Raw genomic sequence first — 26,733 nt, 5'->3', positions numbered from 1 at the left:
ATGATACGAAAAGAAAAGCGACGACAGTGAAACTCGCCCTGCAGGATCTACATATGGGATCTGCCTTTTCGATTATTGCTCAATCATTCAGACCGCCTCATCCACACATGAAACTCTCTTTTCTTAGGAACTGCTACATGGTTTTGAGTGGCTCCTCCTCCCTATGAGCTGAATAGGGCTGGTCTTGGCTCTGGACAGGGGAGAGTTAAAGGTTTTCAAATGGAAACATTGCTCAGTGTGGCTTCCCCTGATAAACACATGGAGAAAACAAGAATGCATTGGAGTCTCTTTTGTCATGTTTAAATCTTGGATAAAATCAGGTTTTGGTCCTTCATGTCTGTCTTTGGCTGTCTTCCATGTTAATTATTTTGTAATACTGTGTATCCTGGTGCTCTGCAATGTTAAAGCTGTCTGTTTTACACCTCTGCATTTGGAAAGTTAGTTTCTTAGTGTCTTTTTTGTAAATTTTTTTCTTTTTTTGTAGAAAACAAAAACAACATATACCATAGCGTTCAGTATGCATATGCATGCACTGTCCTTAACTATTCAAAACAACATTTTTAGAAAAAAATGTTAACAAAAGCAGATTGTGATACTTCTGTTTTCTTTTTTTCTATTTTCTTTTTTTCCCCTCTTTTTTTTCATCGATTTTTCTCCATTTTTTAACAAGAAAATCACAGATATGTAACGAAGCACTCCAAAGATAACCTATGAAGTGAAGATCCCTATGGAAAAAAAAAACTGCCAAAAGAAGCATGCTGAGAGAAACCGTGACAGTGCAAATACATTTATGTACGTCCCATGTACAAAAACATTTATGTTAGCATTCCATGTAACATGCTAGTTCTCAGAAAAAAACATCTGAATGAGACTAAAGTAGCAGCTCTGAGAGATAGCGTTTGTCTTTTGAGGACAATGGGAAAAGTGTTTTTTCTTCTTAGAGAACTACAAGGGGACTAGCACAAACACATACGAATAGAAAAGCAGCTTGCGAGAGAGAGAGCGAGGCGAGAGAAAAAAAGAGAAAATATGTTCTTCCTTTTTGCACCTAGAAAGACTAAAAAGTTGTGACCGTGGTTTAAACTATTAATGCGTCGTCACAATTGTCCAGCACATGTACAATAAATAACCATTGGAGACGACACAGGACACAAGTGTTTAACACAATGAGATCTAGAGGGGCAAAAAGAAGCAGAACGGGGTTAGAGATTAGGACAGAACATAGGCAGGACAGGAGAGGGCTCCAACAGCCAGTGATTTATGGGTAATTTCTCAGCCCTTTGTTTCCCAGTGGCTGTCACAGTGAGGTTCTGACAGTCCTGCTCTGGTGGGCCGATGACTTCACTTCCTGTTTTGGGAGCTGATGGAGTGCATTTGGGATCAGAGCTCAGAGCGCATCCTTCATTACGCCGTGTGGTACTCAACATCCAGCACGGGCCCTCCTCGCCCCTACATTCCTCAGTGAAACAGCCTTTTATTTCTCAGACCATTGACCTGGATATTATCTTGCAGAAGAGAGACGAACATCTGCGTTCCTTCACAATCCGCTGCACATCTGCAGAGTTCAGTGCGCGAGCGAGAAACGCCATCCGCCGTCTACTCCACCACGTCCGATGCAGATGCCCTTCATGGCGTGTTTTTTTCCCTCAACAACGTTGTGTAGACTTCTTTACAAGGAACGCTGTCTTTTTGTCTTGATAATATTCGGAGTCTTTGCTTACATCAGCTATGAAGTATTTCCTTGGTTTTTGTCATTTAAAGTGTCTTTTAATGAGGTCAAATAGTTTCATATCCCAGCTACTGGATAAAGAGCTTTGAGAACAGAATGAAGGAGGAAAAAAAACAATACAAACAAACGTAACGAAGGGGAGGTCAGATATACTCATCGAGAGGTCTTGGCTGTCTACTCCATTTGTCTTCTTATTTACAAGAATGTAAGAGAGCCACAACAACAATAAAGGACATTATCAACAATAATCGATAATAGTTGTAGTAACAATAAAGAACAATGAGAATTTCAAACAAAGAATATCTTTGCGTTCTCTATCATGGCAAGTCAATATGACCCGAAATGGACCTCCTGTGGGCTAATCGCCCTAAGTACAGTCTCTTCTTTGTTAGTGCGCTAGATTTAGCATTTTGGAGCGAGTGAGGCAGGTGAGTCAGTCCCCGGTCGGCTGAGGCATCAGGAACGGCCTGCTCGGGGATCTAGCGTGGCGTGGTCTCTATGGTGGAGGGCGTGCCGGGCGTGGCCGAGCGAGGGGTAGCGGCAGACGGTGTGTCCGCCGGGCTGCCTGCGCCGCTGCTGGGGGTGGCCGAGGAGCTGACGGTGGCGGGGGTCTCACCTTGCTGCTGAGCCTGCAGAGTCTGGCCACATACGTGGTGGTGCTTTTCCCAGTCCTTGTGCTGGCAGAAGGAACCGCAGTAACGCGCCGTGTTGCAGCCGCTGCAGGTCTCGCTCGCCTTGCGCCCGCAATTCCAGCAGCTCTGCACGAGAAAGAGGGGGAAGGGAGGTTTAAGATGTGATATATTTAAAAAAAACTTGCATTTCTTTCCATGGGTATTATCTCAATTAGGAAATAATGGATGCACAGACCTTTGAGAAAAACGAGCGAAAGTCTCGGCTCATTAGCAGCAAACATTTCCCATTTGACTTTAAGTCTAAATAGAGAATTCTGCTTTATTTTTCTTTGGATCTCCCTGCTTTGAAAACACGGAAATAATGAGCTAGCTAGGGAAAAACGCAGTCATTTTACCCAGTTCCACATGGCGCTACGTGAGGACACATTTGTAACAGGTTAACTACAAAACGCTCAAAGATCACACAGAAACTCAGGTTACCACTGTGGCCTCTTTGTGTTTGTCTCCAGGCCAAATAAGAGCAATTATCACAAAGTCTCAAATGCGTCCCAGAGACAAGAAGCCAGAGTTATAAACGGCTACCGACGCAATCCTCCAGGGGGACGTGCATAAACATGGCTCGTGCAATTAAACTCAGATGCATGCCGCCTTTCTCTGCTAACTGATTAAACGAGCCGTACCCCCGCTGTGCGCAGACACTCTGCGCTCCCTTCCCAATTTCCCTCATCCAAATCAGTACCACCTTAACTGTCCACATGTTTCATTTAGAGGAGGAAAAGCGCCGCTCTGCCTGAGGTGATAAATGCAATGTTATATTCCTCGGCTCTGCATGACACCGGGCTGCATGATGAATTATCTGGGACACTATCTCTTCCCCCTGTGCTTTTCATATGATATCCATGTTTTCCTAAAGATTTCCATACTAAGGAGATCGAATGTAAGCCATGGAACTAAAACAGCCCAGCCAAGTAAATCAGGCATGTACACATTACATAAAATAAAATAAACTCCCCAAGATGATATGCAAAATATAATCAATTATGGAATATATTACCATCCCAATGAATCATTGTGCAGTACGTGAATGTTGCAGCTGTTCGCTAATACAATAACAATGTGCGGTAGGCGTACAAGCTGTTACCTCACTAGAGTCCTCCTGCTGGTTGATGACTGACAGCGCGTCCTCTGCCGCTTGTCTCTTGGCATCGGCCACAGTGCGCTCCATCTTGGCTCGCTCGGTGCTGATCATCTCATGGGCCTTGCGCTCGGCCTCTGACACGGCTTTCTGCAGCTCAGACATGGCCTGCCTCTTCACCTCATTCACAGCCTCTTCTGAAAGAAAGAGCACAGTGCTTTTAAGTGTTCAGGGCACAGCAACAGGAACCCAGCAAATAGTTCAGAGAGAATAAATGATGTTAACATAACATAATCTGTCTGCTGTTCATTGTAAATCAGAATTTTCCATCGAAGCTACAACATCTAAATTAACTGGTTTTATTGAAGTTCAAAATATTGTTTGATATGACTAAATCAACCTGTCAAATTTATCAAGTAAATTTTAAGGGTCAGACCAGGAAGAAATACATAGCTGCACATACACTTGATATCTCACAACAACAGCCAAAGATGTATGTATATATGTATGTATGGCAGGCCTAAAAAAACAATTGAAAACCACACTAATGCACATTCAATAAATTGAAAGTGCTTATGCCAAAAACCTCTATATATACATACACACACACACACAATCACCTAACAATAGTATCTGACATTTTAATTCATTCAAAGTATCTCAACAGCTAATTCTCATGCATTTTGAAAACTAATTTTATGTTGTTTAATTGATCCTATTGGCTTGTTTTGTTCAAAAGCAGCTGAGAGATTAATCTGGGGATTAATTAGAAACATCAATTTTTATTTGAATGGGCTCAGATGACTTTCTGTGTTTGCTGCATACAAATAAACAAGAAAAAGTGCTTTTGTTTTGCCTCAAACCAAAGACTTGACTGTAGTGCACAAGGCAGATTACAGGTAATCCTTGATATTTTTCCCTCTGAAGTATAAATGTATTTCCTTGAACTCGTACTTTATCTGTACTTTTACATTGTTATCCCATTAACCGTAAATACTTCTGGCTGGAAAACTCATCTCAAGAGCAGACTAGGGTTCTTTTTTTGTGTTTGTTTGTTTTCATTGTTCAAGGCTGCAGCCTGACTAATTGCATATGCAAATCGGGCAATTTATATTTAAATTATGCATTTCAATTGCACCCCCAAAGGCCCATGCAGATCAGGATATGGCACGGTGCGAAAAAGGGCTTGAATATACATCGCCTACGGTACGCAATCTTTCTATAAAAAAAAAGGACATTCACCCCTTATTACACTGTGGCAACTTGTGAAGACTGCTTTAAGGCAGTTGTGACTCTTAAACACTTTTAGCTTGGTTGTGTAACCATCACTAGAGGCGTACAATGGTTTTGAAAAAGGCATGCTGTTCTTGAGGAGTTTTAATAGACTAAACTGTCATGGTAGTCTCTTGTTCTGCAGAAATGGATGGCTGTGGTTGCGCAGACCCTCCTCCCCAGTCTTAAATATGAAGGATTATAGAGCCAGGGACATTTTCATCAAGACTGGACTGAATTGTAAAACCATGGTGGTTTGGTGCACAAAGTAGTCCTCTTGATGGGCTGAGGTCACGGAAAATGCACCACACTCCCTGATACATTTTACTGCATTTATATATGACTATTCAGATGGAATTTCAATCTGTGGTGATTTGTTTAGGGTGTTACTATCGCCGTTGTGATGCAAAGGTAACGTATTAGCTAAAACTTCGACTTAGACTGTCATTTGTAACATCACTTTCATGGAAAGACTTGTTTGCTTTTATAAAGCCTTTGGTAAGACCACACAGCAAAGACAAACTGCTTTAGCAGATGCCTCTATCGTGTATGAGGCCAAGGTAAACAATCTGCTATTACAGTCCATCACTTGTCGTATTTCACACAGATCAACTGCTCTTTAAACAAAGCCTTTTAATATCTTTATCCGTCTTTTAACCAGCTCCTCTGCTGTGATAAAACAGAGTGCCGTGGAGAGCTGAGAGCCTGTTGCACAGCTAATGGCAGGAGTGCTGAAGTGCTGTAAAGGCTGGGAGCACTTATGTGTCCTGTTCAGCCAGAGCAATAAAAGAGCTTTATGATCTGACATCACTGTTGGAATGTGTAGAGGTGCTTCCAGCGAAGCCAATCACTGAACTGCCCAACACACGACTAGGGGAACATTACAGGAGTCAAACAAAATGCCACAAAAACAGACAGACATTTCAAAACTCACTAAACCTTCCAAGTGTTTTATCAGCTTCTAAAGATTTTTCATAATGTTTGCTTCAAAGAATGTTTTAAATAAAATGCATAATGACTAAACCTTCCAAGTGTTACATCTACTTCTCAAGATTTTTGTTAATGTTGGTTTTAAATTAAATGCATGATGACTAAATCTTATTTTTGTCTTTAAAAGAGAACATTTATTTTCTATTTCTATTGTCATTTTTTGCAAATATGCATGAAAAGAAAACAATAATAGTAGCTTAAAAGCATTACAGGAATTCAATCTGTGAAATATTTAATTTTTTATTTATTAAATGTATCCTTTATTTATTTGTAAATATGCATTTATTTATTTATTGTTCTTCTGTTTTACTAAGATACTAATATTTGTGCTTTTTTGCCAAGTGTCCCAACGTCGTTATATATGCATCATTTCTTGTGCATTTCATTTGAATTTTTCCCCCTGATTTTTCACAAGAACCGCAAACTCAGGAAAACAACTGTTATGTCGAGTTCACACCAGAGTTTGGTGTGACACCGACCAGGTTCCCACCTGACTGCAGTTCTGCATACAAATATCTAACTGACTGATTGAATTTCAGAGAGCTTTTAAATCACAGACAGGCTTTGAAAGAGCTCTGTCTGAATAATTTAGCTTTGATTTTCCACCTGTGCTTATGAGTGTGTGTGCGCATGTAAAAAAAAAAAAGAAAAAGAAAAAAGATGGCATGCTAACCGGCTTTCTTCCAGATTTCTTCAGGTACGTATCCAGACACTGGCCTGTGAAGGAGCTCCCTATGGACATCTGGAAGAGAGAGAAGAAAGGACACTTCATTTACAATGAACTCAATATATGGTACAACACAACTGACTGTAAATCTGTTCTTTTTAAGATCAGACATATCAGTTTTAAATAAACAAATAGATGTATGAAATAGAACATACTCTTTTCAGGTGAAAAAGACATCTCAGACAAACATCTTGTGCTGAATAAGTGTTACCTAAAGCATTGCTTTCTTGGCTGGCAGGGCTCTGTTGTCTGGACTGACTGCTGCTGGAGCTGCTGGTCTTTTTAAGATCTTCAGCATCACTATAACGACGGATCCAGTAGTTGAGCTCCTCCCGGTCGGCCTCCTGGCACCTCCTCAATACCGTCAGTGAGCGACGTGTCTTCTCCACCATATCCATAATGCAGTTCAGGAGCTGCGGGGGAGAAGCAGGCAGAATGTTACCAACACAACATCTGCTCTAAATAGAAATAACAAATTTAGATATAAAAACATGATGTTAAAGGCTGGCATTGAATGATGACTCACACCTCTATATGTTTACAGTCACTAAAGCACTAATAATGCCAACCCCTGACAAAAAGTTAATGCTCTGAAGTTGCTCTTTTATAGCTCAGGAGACCTTACAACTTAAATAACAACTGATGTTTCTCCTAAAACTTATTAGAAAAAACTGTACACAAATTAATTTAGATATTTTAGAAAACTTTGAAAGACATGTTTGCATTCATGTTAACATCTTAGATTTTGGTATCTTTCACAAAAAAACAGGAGACTTGAAGCTAAAATCTCCAGTTGAGCTCAATATAATCTCATTGTTGTCTAGAAGATTGCAAAAAAACAAAAAAAACAAAAACATGCAAACACAGAAACGTACCAGCAAACACACTTTTTGTGTCGTATTCTCTCTCTCACACACACATACTTAGGATAGTAATAAAAAATGTTATTACTTTTCTTACATGGTCAAGGTGCTTCCACTCTTCTGCCCATTCTCTGTCTGTAAGTCTGTGATCTATGACTTCCTCCTGGCGCGTGCTGCCGTGCATCCCTGACACAGAACGAGAGAAAAAGAAAGAGCGAGTGTTAAACGTGTTACTATTTGGGCCTCGGTTTTCCATTTCTCTTGCTTGCCCTCAGCGGCATGTCGTGGCCGTCTGTTTCACAGCCATAGCTCACCCGCTTCCTGACATCCTCCATCGCTCACACACTCTTCATTCCTCACATGCTCTCATCCCTCACTCCTCTCTCCCATGCAGCCTGCGGGCACGCTCTCTCGCTCTCTCCACACAGCACCAGAGCTGCCAGGCTTATGCATATCTCGTGCATATATCACTGGCTAACGTGCTTGAGTATTTTTAGCACATTTAAACCCGATATGGAGAGTTGGTTTTATGTAAACCTCAAATCATTTTTAAAAGAGTTTATGTTCCTGATCCAACTAAGCCTCGCCTGGTTTAACTTCTAAGAGTCTGAGTGGCATGCAGTGGACTTTTGATGATTTGAGGCATTGGCAAAGTCAGCCTCGGAGAATGGGGCTTCTGTTGCTTTTATTTTCTCGAAATAATCTGAGAAATGTATTTAAGGTTTTACAAAATCCATCCAAAATAAGTTTTTGTTCACATAATATGAATACTGTGTATATTTATTATGTATATATAATTTATGAAAAATATGTTATGTTTATATGTTAAAATAAATTTAAATATAAAATATAAGAATATAAATATATACATGTAAATATTAAAAAAATATTTACTGTATGTGTGTGTATTTACAGGTGCATCTCAATAAATTAGAATGTTGTGGAAAAGTTCATTTATTTTAGTAATTCAACTCAAATTGTAAAACAGGCTCAGGAAACCTTTGCAGGTGTTTTGAGTTGATTAGCCGATTGGCATGTCACCATATTGTAATTTGTTGAGATAGTGAATTGGTGGGTTTTTGTTAAATGTGAGCCAAAATCATCACAATTAAAAGAACCAAAGACTTGAACTACTTCAGTCTGTGTGCACTGAATTTTTTTAAAAACACGAGTTTCACAATTTGAGTTGAATTACTGAAATAAATGAACTTTTTCACGACATTCTAATTTATTGAGATGCACCTGTATATATACATAATAAATATACCCAGTACACATATATATATTATGTAAACTACTTTTATTTTGGATGCGATTAATCGTTTAACAGCACTAAAAAAAGACTTTCTGTATGTCTACTGTCTTGTAATTATTTTTAATTTTAATTTACATTTTATTATCAGTTATTATTTATTTAATTAAGTAAGCACCTTTTCCTTTAAAAAAAACCCTTCTACAGTGATTTTCTATATTCCTGGTGTCTATTAAAGACTATGAACTGAATTTGAGCCTCATTTTATTTGAAACTTGTTTTTACCCTCAAAATTTATAGGGGTCTTGCATCAAAATGGAATATGTTATTCACAAAAAGTTTGAGGATTGGAGGCATTGGTGACCGCAGCCGTGGAGAAGGACTCTAACAATCTTTCACAGCACAGTAATGCTCTTATTAATGACTGTACCCAGATGCTGCTGTAATCTCTCTCTTACCCAGAGGCCGAGGGCGGTCGCGGAGCTCGCGGTGGTTGGGGTGGCGATAGGAATCTCTGTAGTGGTGTGCGATGGCCATGTCGTCCAGACGGTAGTGCTGTGGAGGGGGCGGGGTGGGGTGCGGCAGGCCGTTGGGCTGGTAGGAGAGCCCGCTGGAGGGGCTGAAGCGCTGGCCAGGGCTGATAGTGCAGGGCCTCTTGTTGGGGTGCTCGGGATGGAGCGGCTCCCGCTCAAAGCCGTTCTCTTTGGTTCTGGAAGGAGACAGAAGTATCCAGAGTGAGGAACAGGAAGAAAGGAGCAGAAGTGTAAGAACACTAGACTGATATAAACTGATAGATAGAACAGTAGAATGACAGAACGATAGATAGAACTATAGAAACAACGACAGATAGATAGATAGATAGATAGATGATAGTCAAGTCAAATCAAATCAAGTCACCTTTATTTATATAGCACTTTTAACAATACAGATTGTGTCAAATGATAGAACGGCAGAACGATAGCACAGTAGAATGATAGATAGATATATAGATAACTAGAACGATAGATAGAATGATAGAATGATAGATAGATATATAGATTGCTAGAATGATAGAACGATAGATATATAGAACGATAGATAGAACGACAATGATAGAATGATAGACAGAATGACAGAACGATAGAACGAACAACAACGATAGAACGATAGATAGAATGACAGAACGATAGATAGAACGACAATGATAGAATGATAGAACGATAGACAGAATGACAGAACGATAGAACGAACGACAACGATAGATAGAATGATAGAACGATAGACAGATAGAATGAACAAACGATGGAACGAAAGATAGAATAGATAGATAGACCGATAGATAGAATGATAGAACGATAGCTAGACAGAGATTCTTCTACACAACTGGTTGTCTTTCCAGACATGTCAGGGAAAATGATGACTCACTAGTGTCTTTTATTTTTGTGTTTTACCACTCCAACAAGACAGACACTGTCTGACATTGAGATGTCTTCTGAGGACAGTGTGTTCATTGATGTAATGTACTTTCCTCCGCTGTGGGTCGAGGGAGAATGTGAAACTGCACCTAAGGCAGTAAGAGTCTGTCATCTAATGTGCTAAGTAGAAAAGCAGCTTCAATGCCTCCGTCGAGCACTTTGTTGTCAGTAAAAAAACTTGTGTGGTCTTGACAGAGCACACAAGGACCGTAAGAGATGTGCACTTACAGGACTCGCTCTGTGCACCTAAACCTTAGGGCTTTCACGTTGCTCTGCCCTTCACTTTCATGTGTCACGGGTCCAGGTGTTCGCAGATGCTGGTACTCATGTGAGTCGCTGTGTGTGTGTTGTGAGGCGGTCGTCCCTCAGTTACCTCTGAAAAACACTGAACTTCCTAATGAGCTGCTTTTATGAGCTGCTAATGTGCATCCATCACCGTCCATATGCTCCTCAAAGCCACCTCTCTCCTCCACCCACACCTCCAAAACACAGCTGCCTTTATTTTACCCCAGTCTCATACATATTAATACCAATTCTAATTCTATCTATTCTTCATGAACTTGTGTCTCTGATTAAGGTACGGTATGTGATTTCCATGTGCTCATGTCTCCCATGTCTTTTTTCCCATCCACAAAACGTCTTTTTTGATCTATTAATTTATTTTCTTTGCAATTTATTTATTGTATTTTATTACACAGGTCTGAAATTCCCAATATTACTTAGCAAAATTAATTTTTATACTTTATATTTTTATTTGTGTAAAATAGTCTTTAATTCAAATGTATTTAAAATTGTGTAATGTTTTCATGTGGCACATGCTAAACAAACAAACATGAAAATAATTATAATACAAAGAAAATAAATATAAATAATATACAATACAATATAATATAAAATATATACAATATAAATTATTATAATTTTTTTATTCAGCAAGGATGTATTCAATTAAAAAAAAAGAGAGTAAATGCATTTATAATATTAAAAAAGTTTCCTATTTTAAATAAATGCTGTTCTTTTGACTAGGTCTGCCACTAACGACTATTTTTATTTAGATTAATCTATCAACTAATTTATCGATTAATCGATTAATCTAAACGATTAATTTCCCACCAAAAATCAACAATTTTACTATATTTTATTAAACCAAATGAAATCCAAATTTCTATGAAATCCTTTTTTTAAAGCAAAAGTGAAGTGCAACATAAAGTGCAAGAAGCAAGTGTCCATCTCATAGTCCAAATCACTGAAATCAAAGTTCAGTATTATAGTGTAAGAATGACAACATATCCACGCGTTCTAGTCTACTAATAATACAATTATAATGAAAAAAAAACACTTTTTAAAGGAGTATTTACCAGAAATGTTATTTACCAGAATTTATTTAGGAAAAAATTTTAAATGTGCAGTATTTCTGAAAAGAAAGAAAGAAAAAAAAACTAAAAAAATATATAACAAATCAATTAATTGGAGATGCTTTTAATTATTAAAATCGAATGCAACCATTAAAATGGAATCCAGAAAATAATGGAAAACAGAATTTGGTAAAGATAAAACTGTAAAACTCAATTAATTAGACAGGCTTTTTGATTAATAAAATGTAATTTTTAACCATTAAAACAGTATAGAAAAATGAAAATGGAAAAAAACTGAATTTGGAAATAAAACGGATTTCATTTTTTGTGGTAATAAAAATAGATGTAAGTGAACAATAGCCTTTAAAATTACTTAAAATACATATATAATAACAATGATGCAATAATAATTAGTTCAAATAAAATATCAAAAGCAAGAAATCATATGGTTTTATTGAACAAAACTGTTAAAATACATAATGTATTATAAACAATAGCGCTAATGTACATTACGCATTACAACAAAGGCCTGCAGAGGGAGCCAACGGCCTGACGATTATTTTTAAACATTTCTGTGCGATCTAATCCTTGTTTAATATTGACCAAGCACCATTTAATTCAAATGTCCACTTAATCTTTAATATTTAGCCATTTCTTTAGGACAGAAATGCTATAGCCACTGTAATTAAAAGAATATGTGGATATCAAAACGTGTAAACTCAGAGTGAGGGTTTGAGCTTTTATTTTGAAACCGCGATGCATTCTCCTGTGTTTGCGTAGATTTATATATGATTTACCTTACAAATCTGATGAAATGGCGCATGTTGCGTTCCCAGATGAACGTTATAATAAACCCAAACTCACAACAACATGCAGAGATGGAGTTTGAGATGCTCCACACAAGTAAATGATAACAGCTCCTCTGGAACTACTGTGAACGGAGCCGCTGTTTGACGCACGTACTTAACCTACATGCATGTAAATAATTAAAGTGCATATACTGTATTAGAACTGCATCGCATATAATTATTTAATTAAATCGTCGCGTTTGTGAATTCACAATTATGCTTAATTATGATTTTTAAATGAGTTAAATATATCATGCAGCATTGGAAAACAGTCTAATAATGTGTTTGATGGATTCTCGTCTGTGAAATGCGCCACTTCCAGTATTTTGCCGGTTAGTCGACACGAGCAAAATGAAGTCGAGGATTTAAAATAATCAAATAGTCTAATATAATCGATGAATCGTGACAGCCCTACTTTTGACCTTTCTGTTCCTCAAAGGATCCTGAAAAAAATATCACATTTCCATAAAAATATTAATCAACACAACTGTTTTCAACATTGATAGCAATAAGAAATGTATATATATAAAAAAAAAATTCTCTACTGTATACTGTGTCTGTATATAGTGCATTATTTAATTTTCTGTTTTTCTTATATTAGTGTTATATTCCATCTCTACTGTGTTATTCCTACATATGTCTGCACTATCATGTATGTTGCACTATGTCCGTACTTTCTTCTGCACTGGAAGCTCCTGTCGTCAAGTCAAATTCCTTGTGTGTGTAAACATACTTGGTAATAAAGCTCTTTCTGACTTCTGACTTTCTAAATATATATATATATATTAGGGCTGTCAGTTTAACGTGTTAACTTAATTAATTAGTTATGAAAAAATAACACGATTAAAATATTTTAACGCCGTTAATGCACTGGCCCCGCCCCCAGACCTGTACGTCATCTTACATTTCATACAGTTGACTGTTGACAAATATGAGAATAAATGCAGTTATGCCCTAAAATTCAAGATATTGGGGCAAGAATGCTCCTGTATGAGTTTTTGTCTCATATTTATATCATATGATAAGCGATATCACACGAGCAGGGAGAGCAGTATTACACGAGTGCTGATTTTGTCCCGAATATCACGAGTTTAAATATGATTTTATACAACAGTTCAGTAAATAAGAAGTTGATATTGTGTTATATTTTAAACATATTATTATGTGTTTTTGCTCAATTTTGCAAAGAATATATTACCTTTAAAATAAAGCCATAGCAGAATTGTTGTGCGTCTCTGAGCAACACAGCAGTGTTTAGTTACTGAATGAATCTGCATCAGTAGTGCATTTATAAAGAGAGCCATTTACTTCATTCCTGAATGAATCAGCCGTTTGAACGAATCGAATGAAGACATTTAACGCCACCTGCTGGCAGACTTAGTTTCTTATTTAGAGTATCATTTAATTAATACAAATAATAATAACATTAAAGGGACAGTTCACTCAAAAAATTAAAATTCTGTCATAATTTACTCTCACGTCCCTCATGTCATTCAAACCTTTCTTTTGTGGAACATAAAAGAAGGTATTTATTTTCAAAGACTATAGAATACCCTTAAAGGGACTTTGGCATTTTGAAGACTGTTGGTAACAAAGCTGTTTTGGTTACCAATGACTTTCATTGTATGAACAAACAATACTGAGATGTTTCTCAAATGATCTTCTTTTATGTTCCATCGTTTATGTTAGGCCGTTGTAGCCTAAATGTTTATGTGTAATAATTTTGTTGTTGTTGAATGAAATAAGAATATTTCTAAAGCTACAATTTGTAATACTTGATACTTTCTCATTTAACACAAAAATATCTTTAAATAATCTTTTGTGGGTATTTTCACAGTCAAATTTATTTTGCGATTAATTGCGATTAATTAATCGAAACATCAAGTAATTAATTCGATAAAAATGTTTAATAGACTGACAGCCCTAATATATATATATATATATATATATATATATATATATATATATATATATATATATATATATATCAAAGAGAAAGCAGTTGTTTTAAATTGAAATAATATTTTGCAGTACTACTGTTTTGTGCTGTATTGTTGATCAAACAAATGGAGCTTTGATGAACATATAAGACTTCTTTCAAATACATTAAATACAAATCTTACAGAGGCCACATTTTTTTACTCTATACAACTAAGATCTCATTGACAGGCCTTGTGTGTAAGCATTTTAAAATGCCAGGTAACATCTTAAATTACCTTAGTTTACAAGACTGTGGGGATCATTGACAGCTGTGAACTAAATCTGAACCTCATTTTGAATTCACTTTTTTTTTGGATTTTCAAATATATAAGGGTTGTGCAGCACAATGGAATATTTTATTCAAATAAGTCTCGGCACACATTTCTCTTCTAAATGAGGCGAGTCGTACTAAGAATGCATTGTGGGGTGCGCTTCTCTCCGTAGCCGTTTCCCGATTCCTTTGATATTAATCAGACTGAAGTGACCGTATATTGTGCTCTGTGATTAAGGACAGCATTGCTCCCTTTCAAATTCCAATATTGCTTTCTCTTTATTTTGCACCTCCTCATTCTGAGTGCAGAGAGTCGAGTCGAGCTGAGCCGAGCTAAGCAGAAATAGAAGCGCTTAGCCAGCCGTATACGAGCTGAGTCTAATCTGTATGTGTTATCAGCCATGTCCCTAGGCTCACCTAGCCATACATTAGAGCTCACGCAAAAATGCAGGTATTACATTAAAAAAAGAGACACATATAAAGAAAGAGAAAAATAGAGAGCTGTATATTCTTCTCTAATAACCATGGGGACCTGAGCTGATATGTATTCATATAAGATAGCATATTAAAAATGGTATTTCCTCTCTGAAAAGAAGAAATAATTCTGAGCTCCTGGGAGTGAACTGGTATATAAAAGCTTTTATATCTTTTCTCTCAGGCCGCAACAGACATGTAGCCTTGCTCTAGTTTTATAGTGCAAATTCTCACTCATGTTCATCTCAACAGGAAGCCTCTATAGAATCTACCTGCATTCTCCAGATGTGTCTGGTTCCTCCTGGTTCTGCTCCATTAAAGGATGAAAACCCAAATGATGCATGACAATATAGACACTCATAACCTGCTGCAACATTTCTACAGCCCTCCAGCTGTTTTACAAGCATGCATTTTGTGGTCTATAGTTGTGTGTGGGTGCCTAAAGTCCACTTGCTAACAAATGAATGCTCAAATAAACATTTATCGACAAAAAATAAATTATTATCAGATTTTGTGAGAGATTTTTCATTGTCATTACAACTCACTTTCGTTGATTATGCAGTTTTATACCTTGCTAACTTAAACATTTGGTTTTGTGATTCGGTGATAAACATTCAACATTGCTGTTGTGAATTTAAACTGTCAGAATGACTTGTGATAGTCTCTGTGATAAATTTGCTGTCTTTTTTTAACGAAAACATAATATTAAATAAAAGTAGAAATGTATTTACATTTATACTTATAAATTACATTAAAAAAAATTATTTGTATTTTGTCTCAAAGCAAATTAAATGTTTGGGTTTTTTTGGCAAGGGAAAATATAGTGTGACTCTTTGAATTCCAACAAAACTACATGACTGATTGATAATGATGTTCATTCACAGTTCGCTCACCTGTCAGGCGTTCTTCTCTTGCCGTTCTCGTTGACGTCCATCAAGAGTTCAGACGAGTCGACAGGTGACGTGGTGCTTGTGTCCAACAGGAGTTGCTCATGTTGGGCGAGATACTGAGCCGGGTTCTGCTTGGCCAGCCGTGCACAGTGCACCAGCTCCCTCTGCAGTAGCGGCAGATTGGCCTGAAGGGGGAGATAGCGGTCAGGATGTAGCTGAGCAGATGTAGCACTATGAAGCTGTCCACAGCCAGAGCCTCTAAACACCGCTTTTTGTTTACTCATTATTATCATTACAGGTACATTCTTCCAAAATAAAGACACTCTCGCACCGTTTCGAGCAGCACTCTATTGTGACCTGAAACATGCATTAGTGCCCTGGGCCCTTGATATGAGCAATCATGGTCAACATAGAAAGTGACATCTTCAAAGCAGATGGTTTGGGGTGGGGGGGTTGGGGGGGGACACGTTCGCTTTCTGTCTGTCTCATTTCCTCTGCATCTCCGTGGTGATTACTAGCTAGCTTGGCTTTCTCTTGGAGGCACTTGGAGGGCATCGCCGCTTCAAAGACACTGAGGAGCATTTTCACGGCAGATGAAAGGTTTTTGTGAATCCCCATCCAGCAACAGTCGGACTATTGCAGCATCTAAACAGCACAAGGTGTTAGTTGGAGGATGATGTCTATTTTCTCTCTTTCTGTGCTTTCTTAATCTCTGTTTTCTTTATTTTCTTTCTCTATGGCCTGTGACTCTGATCTAAGACTATAATCAAACATCTTTTCAGATCTGGAATATTCTTCAGTGTACTCCCACTGTGCGCCTTTTCAGTGATGTAATGGCTAAAATTAGGAGCGGTGCGTTGATTGAATATTGAACGAAGCACAATGAAAGCACAGAGTTTAAAGAAAATGTGGCCAAAATTTTGCTGGTCATGATGAAGATTAAATGGCAAAAAGAAAAAAATGAAAACATAAAAATGTAAATAAATAAAAGTTATTCTGATTTATTTTAATGATGATAATGATAGGGATTGTTTATAAAGGACTGCCTGGTCGCCAGCTGTATGAGGTAATGGTCTGTTAGTAGTTTATGCTGATAATTACCAGAGGCCAGTGAAATTGCTTTGACCCTCATTGACCTCAGACTTTCATTAAATGGAGGTCCTCATAGTTAGTGACAGTTCACATACACCATGTACACTGCAAAAATGATTTTCTTAATCAGTATTTTTGTCTTGCTTCTCAGTCTTATATCAAGAAACATTTACTTGAGAAGCAAAATGACTTAAGAATTTTCTAAAAAATTAATCAAAATTAATTAACGTTATGAATAAGAAATACAATATCTGCCAATGGGGTAAGAAAAATAAAACTTGTTTTGTTTTTACACTATTGGCAGATATATTTCTTATTTAAACTCCCCTAATTTTGACACATTTTATAGAAAACAAGACTTGATATCACAAGTAATTTTGCTTTTAATCTTAATTCATCTTGCTTTAAGAATGTTTCGATATTTTACTGGAAAACAAGACAAAACACTGAGGAAGAAAGTAATTCTTGCAGTGTATTTCAAGATAACGAATAAGAAAAGCTTATTCATCCATAAAAATTAGAACAGTCTAATTTGCAATTTTATTGTTAATCATTATCGATTTTTTAATTCAATCCAGTAAGACTATAAACATGCAAAGATTTGACATTTGCTTTGATTATGTCTAAGTGTGTTCTCCAGCTCCTGTGTGGTCCATTAGCACACAGCTAGTTGGAAACCAGCATATCAAACACAAGCCGCAAAGCAGTTTGCCACGTATATGTAATCCTCACTTCCTCTGCACCGCTAGCATGTGGTGAAGCGCCGACTATGTCACGCTGAGTACGTCTCTGAGCAATGAGGCACAGAGCCGCAGAGGAACACATGTGCTTACAGGCTTTATGGAGCCTGCTGAACGAAACGGCGGCTAAATATTACAAATTTATCAGACGAGGAATCCATTTACAGAAATCATAAACAAAAGCCATCAGCACAAAGGCCGTCAGCTGGCGACGAATTTGGATTACATCATTAGTGTGATGCACGCTGCCCTTCCTGTAAACACTTCCCCGCAAAACCCAACTCTGACGGGAGGGTCGCTAGACAACATTAGCCTAATGAAAAAAACGCTGCTAATGCACATTGTTGCAGCTGCGCTTCTGCACACTTATAAAAGCCCCTGTTCCCACAGCCATATGGTATTTGTCATTAAAGGCTCCTTTGAGGAAAACCACTAAAATTAGACGAAAGGGAGAGAGGGAGCGAGACAAAAAAAAAACACAAGTTGCATCTTTGATACCAACCCTCCTGACTGGATGATACAGTAACCATATGGTGTGGAGCTGCGTGAGAGCGAGCGAGCGAGTCAGGGAAGTGTCCCTGTATGCTTCTCTGCTTCCGTCAGCGACCGGAGCAACCTCTAATGGGACCAATTTCTGTGCGACAGAGCCGGCCAGGACAAGCAGTGGACAAGATGAAATGCCTCCGAACGGCGTGTCACGAAAACAGACGGACTCCTTTCCATCATTGTCTAATGGAGTAAACAACACAGATTTGATCCATCCCCACTGGTCGCTTATTTCATTATTATGGAAAGGAAGACGGAAGAAAGCAAAGCACGAGAGAAAGATGGGAAACGGGGAGGGGGGTGAAGGTTAGACAAAGAGGGAGGGAATGGGTAGGTTGGAGCGCAGTGCGTAATAGCTGTCACTTACAAGCAGATGAAAACGAATGACTAACGATTGAGGGTGGATGGATACAGCAGTCACCATATGCTCATGAGAATTTAATCTCTATCAAGCGCTGATGTCTATTTGCAACATATGTCATAAATTAACAAATTATACATTCGCTTTGCAGGCTACAATCATTTTAATCTCGAACATGATAATGTGATAAAAAGATATGGCGTGTGTAACTCAAATACTTCCCATGGTCGAAAGAATAATATGCAGAGTGTTTATTTGAATGGTTCGTGTTAAGTGCTCCAACATAAACAGGCCCTGAGACACATTTAACTGTAATGAAATAAGGGCCGCAGTGACAAATGGGCGGCAGAGAGGGCAAAGGTTGATATTCTCCCAGACAACAGATCGTCTTACTGTGGTAATGGTTTCAGATGTGCCCTGCCCTCCAAAATTCGGCGTGTGAGAAAAGCGAATGAATAAATAGAAACAGTGTATAGTGGGACGGGCCCATATGGTGCTGTTATACTGATTAATGTAGGTTCGCATCATTAGATATTAAAAAATAGGTCCCAAGTGATCAAGAAACCTGATGCCTCTTTGAAACCACGTATCCACTTTGGCCATTTAAAAGCGAGGGATGAAAAAAATGGCTGGGAGAAATATGTACATCTGTGCCTTAGTTGTTTAAATGTTTTCCAGATTGCTTGTGCAATACCTTCAAAAAGGGGATGACAAAAGGTCGGAGTGGGAAGTTGGTCGCTTCTTGCAGTTTGGAGTGGAATTCCTCAATGGTTAGAGTGGAGTTCTGCAGGGAGAGAGGAAAAAAGAGCACGCATGAATACATGTGGAAAACATTATGTGATAATATTACTTATTGGAGGCAAAACTATATCCTGCTGAAGATTGAATGATTTGAAGACTGTAATGGGAGGCATATGGATGGCTGTGGTGAAAGGCCTCATAAGGGGAAGTTTGATCTGGAGGCTTTTACATGTGCATGAGCCGACCGCATCTTCATTGCATCAACAAGCACACACACAAACACATATGCAAACAAAACTACAGATGCAGTATCACACTGCGCAGCTTGCTCTGCGAGATAAAACATGGCATAAACATCGTAATGCACACAGAAGATATGTGGCTTTAAAAAAACGTGTCATTCCCTACCGAAATGAAATATATCTCACCCTTGTTAAACTCGGCAGTGTAAAAAAAAAAGAGCAATGACTAATTTCAATCTTTCCTGCTCTCTGCTCTATCATCTTTTAACAGACTGATAGAACACTATTTTCAATTTTCTACATGTTATTTCCAAGAGAGCTAGCGGAAGGAAAGATGGGAAAGAGAGCGGGAAGTCGTACATTTGAGAAAAATACACAGCTTTTTTTCTCCCCTCATTTCCCAGACCTGAATTTTGTTACATTAGGCTTACATCTGTTCGGCCAGATTGCAGCGGCCTGTTTTGACAGCCAGAAAGCCTCCTGAGCTTTTCTCCAGCATCGGCGGCGCTAATTAAGTGTGTCACTCTTTTCAATAAGGCAGAGTGGGGAGCGAATTAAAAAGAGCCACGGAAGCCAAGGGGACACAAGGAAGCCTCTGCATGTAGACACAGCAAAAAATAAACAAATGCCCGCTGAAAAAAAAGAGCTTTCCTTTGGAATGGCTAATTAAAGCAGCCCTTCTCTAGTACAGGCTGCTATTTCACCATTGTTTATTCCATAACTACATATTAACGAAAATAACGCTGTGGTATAGCTTATGGTACACATCTTGTCAAGTGGATTTTTTTTTTCTTTCTTCAGTTATGTTGCTATACTTAGCTACAGATGTGTTCGATTTGATTTATTGTTGTTGGACAAACCTTTATTTTCTATGATGGAAGCCAAACAAGATTTGGTGGCAAAACCTTTTTGGTGACAAGAAAGCAAAACAAATCAATTTCTACTGTCTGTAAACTTTTCAGGAGACACAATAATTATTAGTATCCTGTCAGAGACAACTGTTTTTTCTTCAAGACTATGAGTCAGAATATACACTTTACGCTATGTTAGAAAATCCTTTCCCATTAAAGTCGAGAAGAAATGGAAGTAGTGACAGATGTTTTCTTCCACATTGCGACGTACATTTGAGTGAAACAGATTATCACAAAGAATAAAATGTACTGTAGGGTGGGGACTTGGTTCAATTCATTGGTTGTTGATTGGAATTTAAGATTTCAGAGTAGGGCTGGGCAATATGACCAAAATAATTATCACATTTTTTTTTTCATACCAGTCGATATCGATAATTATCACGATAAAGTTCAAATCTTTATTTATTTCAAGTTTAAAAGCAGATTTTTGCTTTTAAAGGGGTCATCGGATGCCCATTTTCCACAAGTTGATATGATTCTTTAGGGTCTTAATGTAAAGACTAAAACATACTTTGGTTAAAATTTCTCAATGGTAGTGTAAAACAACACCCTTTTTACCCTGTCAAAAACAGCTCTGTTTACAGCAAGCTGTTATGTTGCATGTTGCTTTAAATGCTAATGATCTCTGCTCACCCCGCCCCTCTCTTCTGTGGGTTGACGAGCTGTGCTCTGAGAGACTGTTTACTTTAGCCGCATTTAGCCGCGAAACTTGCTAACTAGCACGTTATTAGGAAAGGCGATTGCAAAGATTAATAAAAAAACCCGTATATTCACTTCTGCTGTAAGTGAAGCTGGATCACTAATGATTCGCGGGAACATAGACGCATTTAGGTAGATTTGGAGGCGCATTCCCATCAAAAACAAACGTAATCCACTGTGTCTTCAGAGGCTCAGATGTCGGGAGTAAATGACGACTACTATGTTTATTATTACATTCAACAACAAAACACCTCAATCGCTTAGGAGACATTCTTGTCTACATTTGCTCCGGCGTCGAAACAATAGCGGACTGAAAACAGCTCACTCAGCGCTGAGGTAAAACGCTAGTGTCAATCAACAATTGTAGGAGGGGCCTTCGTCCGTGTGACGTCACACAGACAAGAAGCTGAAAACGGCCTGATTTGAAAAAGGGGATATTATTTTTAGGGATTAATTAAAAACACTGAGTAGATTTTTATCATTATAGAGTAGATCTGTACACACACTGCCAACACACATTTATGTTCAAACAACATGTAAAAGTGAATTTAGCATCCGATGACCCCTTTAAGTGAAAGTTGTAAAATCCAGACCGTTAATTGTGGTTTTAAACTACTCTTTATGATCAGAGCATGACAAACGCTTCACATTTTTAAATTCTTTACCAGTCATGTTTCCTTTTATATGGTTAAAAGTTGAATTATGACTGTTTTGAGTTTTATTAAAATAAACCATTGGTCTTCCATAGTAGCATACATTTAGATAATGATAACCACAGTTAAAACCACACATATATCACACCTCAATACCATGGTAAAAATGCAACTATATAGTTTCTAGGTTAATTGCATGAAAAACAGTAGTCTAAATACATTTAGCACAAATGCACAAACATTACAGCTTAATCACAAAAAATACTGTAATCATAGATAAACAGTCCGTGTGGCACGGATTCAAATGAATAGCGCTGTTTCATTCCACTTTTGCCGCATAAACATTGTATCGAACATTAATCGAACTCTTGTTATCGTTTTGTCGAAGAAAATTAAATTGCAATAATTATCGCTTTATCACCCAGCCCTATTTCAGAGACAGGTGAATGCAAACTTGCAAGGGTGGGGTTTAAGCTGTCTAAATGATAAGAGAATCCTGCATATGTCACCAGAAAGAAGCCTATCATTTAAAACAAAGATTACATTTTGACAAAAATAAAAACAAGTAAGTGCCACACAGATTGTGACTGCAGACTTACCACAAGCCCCAACACCAGGGTACGCACTCGTTCTCCGATCTCAGGTGAGATGTCATTGCCGAACTGCTGTAGTGTCGTGAGAAAACGTTTGAGCTTGCTGAGCTGTCTTGCACCACAGGCCGGCGGCAGCTGTTGATTGGCCAGTGAGGACGAAGATGATGATGAAGGCCCATTGCTGAAACCATTGGGTGGAGATGGAGCTCCATTCAGTGCAGTGGGAGAGTGACTGGTGCCATTCGTTACTGGAAAACAGAAAGTTTATTATTTCTACATGCCACAAAGAGAACTGTGGCGTTTATTTTTAACCCAAGCATTATGGAATGATCTAAACCCAAAAGATTCATATTAAACATTGCCAGGAACATTCCTTAAAAAGAAGCAGCAAGCAATCCTTTGTCAAAAATGACACTGGCATATGAATGCCTTGTGACTGACGGTGCTTGAATGAAGCTCTTGTGACAATGGAACATTTGTTTTGAATCAGCTACGGCAGCTTTGAGAAGGAAGCCGTACGTTCTTGCTTCCATACATCAGACATATTAAGTCCAGAGGAGGAAAATACATGTGGTCGAGTGCCCCCCGTGCCACGATGAGAAACATACGCGATGGAGGGATGCAGCTTGGAATCAACGTCTCTCTAATGAGATTAGGCTGCATGATAGCCTCGTTTGCCTGGCCTCCCTCCAACAGAACAGAAACGAGATACTTGAGCTGCATCTGGTAACAATTACATGGAGGGGAAATCAAAGCGCTTGCTTTGTTAAACCTTCAGAATGTATAATTAGAGTCTGCCTTTAAAAAGGCTCCGGATTGCTTCAGACCCGGCTTGCTTTTTGTCTCTTTTTTCATAAGCGCTAATTGCAGAGTCCAACTGATCTGTTTTTAGGGATGTAACATCAGAGAGAGGAATGTGTTACTGCTGTTGACAGCACACCACTGCTCAATTACATTGACATGGTGCTGGGAAGCTGCGACACGGACCGCTTTCATAGCGAGCCGCTCTAGCGCTCCCCTGAGCTGGCATGTGTGATGCTCTTTGTGGCATCAGCCAGCGGGCAGAAGCAAAAATCTGCAGGTCAGAAGACGAGGGGAAATCCTGTCGACTGTAATGAGGGGAGCGCAAAACTACATATTCTTTAAAATCATCAAAGTTGACGGATTATCTGAATGACTAGTCAACCAGTTGGCCTTAAACACTTGTATAATTTTACCACTTTACTTAAAATTTTTTTGATTGTTCAGTGTTTTGATTTCTTTTGTTTCTGTATTTGTTTTGCAATGAAATTTTCTGATCTGTTCTGTCATTCTTTGTCTTTGTAAGCATTAGAAAGGAGCTATTATTATTAGAAGTAGAAATAATTAGGATGATTTATGATGCCTTTCCTCTATCTCTGACATTTAATGATTGCCGTATTTCAGTTATGAAGCAACCGTTACCCTGCACCAATTGACCATGGTAAAATGAGAGAATAATGAAAGTATGAGTAAAGAAAACGAAACAAAACAAAGCAAAATATAGTACGTTTTCTACGGCTAATCAAAAGAAAAAAGTATTAAATAATTTTGGACATAATTATTAATAATCACCCATTTTTAAAGAAGAGTTTAAAGAATAACATTTGACATACAATACATCACATCCAGTTTAGCAGTCGTTTAGCCATGAAAATTCTAATATTTTAATGCAGTTGACCGTGCAGTTGGACTTGAACTTGAAAAATGGTGTACTGACATCTTTGCGCATTTGAAACAAGATACTGTTTGAACTGAGGTGCTACAGCGATCTGTCACGACACATTAAAGAGCCATAAAATGGTATTTATTGTTTGAATTTCTTACAAAATGACTCAATTTGAAAGCTGAGACTTTGTTTTATACCAAAAGTAACCTGCGCTGTCTTGTCTGTCAATCGAAGCTCAAATTGGATCCGAAAATTTGACTGGAACTCCACACAGCTTCCGTACTACTCTCTATTGGATGCAAACACAACTGATTTAATATCTGAAGCACATTTCCTTCAAACCAACTAACTAGACAACAATACTGACACATCAAGAACTGTAAAAAGCCGGAAGATGGATTGGAATTCCAAATTTCGACGTGAAACCCAAATTTTCAGCATGACACAAATACATACCACAATTTTTAAATGAAACAATGCATCTCTATAAACTCACTTTTTAATTAACCAATATGTAAAAATCTGTCCTGCAATGACCTGGCTAGGCTGACTTGGTTAAAATAGTTTAGATGCTGGAAATGTATTTAGATATCCACACTTTCCAAGGAACAACAAAAACAGAACTGGACTCATTTTAAGAAAAGAATTTTAGGTATTTTAGGACTATTTGATACTTTCATGGCATTCATATGCATTGGTCTTCTGTTGAGGTGTCGTAAAAAGCCGGAAGATGGATTGGAATTCCAAATTTCGACGTGAAATCAAATTTTCAGCATGACACAAATACATATCACAATTTTTAAATGAAACAATGCATCTCTATAAACTCACTTTTTAATTAACCAATATGTAAAAATCTGTACTGCAATGACCTGGCTAGGCTGACTTGGTTAAAATAGTGTAGATGCTGGAAATGTATTTAGATATCCACACTTTCCAAGGAACAACAAAAACAGAACTGGACTCATTTTAAGAAAGGAATTTAAGGTATTTTAGGACTATTTGATACTTTCATGGCATTCATATGCATTGATCTTCTGTTGAGGTGTTCATGTATTGGCTGAGTACAGTGTGTGCTAGTACTCACATGCAGTGGGGGTGAAGGAGCTGGTCCTGGGAGCTCCCTGTGTGGTGGGGGGAGGAGGCATGGTGGGCGGAGTTAACCTGGACTGTGTTTTCACATCAGCAGGTGAGTCGGGCATGGTGGAGCGCTTCTCAGTGCGATCTGCAGAAGAAAAAGTGGAACAGTTCTTGTGAGACCTCAGTGATATCCCAACAGCTGCCTCTCCACAGCACCTGAGCTCCTGTAAGATATACACACACCGCTACATACACGGTACACGCCTTTAGAGAGTTCATAGATAGTAACACCAGTCAAATTCCAGCTGTCATCCCCATTTCCCTAATGATCAAAGACACCGGCAATACTCTCATTAAAATGTTTCAGAAATCTGGAGAAGCCCCACAGAGGTCTTCAGCATCTACAACAGACATGTAATGTCAACAGCACCCCGTTTCTCCAGAGAGTGAAGATTTAGTCGCATATGTGAGTGATTTACTCGCATTGTAGAGGGTTGTATCATGTGCAAAACTTGCTGTCACAGTGCTTGTGTGTTACCATGTGTGGCTATGTGCTTACTAGGGTTTGTGAGTGATTTCTAGAACATTGCTTGCTGGTTGGTCTATGACAATCTAGTCTCTAGATATGGCCTGGGTCTATTTCAATGCAATTTCATTGTTTGCCAGGCCAAAAAAAAATCTGATTACTATAATAGCATACCTCAATAAACTGCATGCTTTGCAGTGTCATTCATGTTGTGTAGGATGAAACCTATAGTTCTGAGCATGCTCATATCTCCTAAAAATGAAGTTTTGTTCAAATTTGGTCTAGCAAAGTATTCTGGCCACTTCTGTCTAATTACTTACAGGGTTAGAACCAGTGTTGTTATTGTTAACTCAAACTAAAACTATAAAAAAACTGCTTTTGTTAATAAAGCTGAATTAAAATTAAATATACATATTAAATTGAAAAACTTAAATGCAATAAGAAATGTTGCCTTAGTAACCAAATTTGGGTCTATTTCAATGCAATTTCATTGTTTGCCAGGCCAAAAAAAATCTGATTACTATAATAGCATACCTCAATAAACTGCATGCTTTGCAGTGTCATTCATGTTGTGTAGGATGAAACCTATAGTTCTGAGCATGCTCATATCTCCTAAAAATGAAGTTTTGTTCAAATTTGGTCTAGCAAAGTATTCTAGCCACTTCTGTCTAATTACTTACAGGGTTAGAACCAGTGTTGTTATTGTTAACTCAAACTAAAACTATAAAAAAACTGCTTTTGTTAATAAAGCTGAATTAAAATAAAATATACATATTAAATTTAAAAACTTAAATGCAATAAGAAATGTTGCCTTAGTAACCAAATGACATAAAATAAGTAGAAGTTTAAATGCTAAAATTAATAGAACCCACATTGAAATAAAAATAATTTGAAGCTACATAGAAATATTAAGTGCATAATAAAATAACTAAAATGTAAACTAAAATTAAATTGAAAACTGAATATATAAAAAGCTACTTCAAAATAAAT

At 37.8% G+C, this 26,733-nt stretch overlaps 1 protein-coding gene across 1 annotated transcript; it reads right to left on the bottom strand.

The window, feature by feature from the left end:
* Window positions 1–634: 634 nt before the first annotated feature.
* Window positions 635–25,441, bottom strand: LOC107556325 (protein CBFA2T1; the record flags this gene model as incomplete). Its single annotated transcript, XM_016239407.1, has 10 exons — window positions 635–2,487; window positions 3,503–3,693; window positions 6,432–6,500; window positions 6,697–6,898; window positions 7,446–7,534; window positions 9,059–9,309; window positions 15,876–16,057; window positions 19,306–19,395; window positions 22,457–22,698; window positions 25,225–25,441. Coding segments are annotated over 10 exons (1,812 nt in total), but the record flags the coding sequence as incomplete, so codon positions are not given.
* Window positions 25,442–26,733: the final 1,292 nt, after the last annotated feature.

This window comes from Sinocyclocheilus grahami, unplaced genomic scaffold (assembly GCF_001515645.1).
Source record: "Sinocyclocheilus grahami isolate Dianchi unplaced genomic scaffold, SAMN03320097.WGS_v1.1 scaffold565.1, whole genome shotgun sequence".
NCBI lineage: Eukaryota > Metazoa > Chordata > Actinopteri > Cypriniformes > Cyprinidae > Sinocyclocheilus > Sinocyclocheilus grahami.
This window is presented reverse-complemented; position numbering and strand designations above follow the sequence as displayed.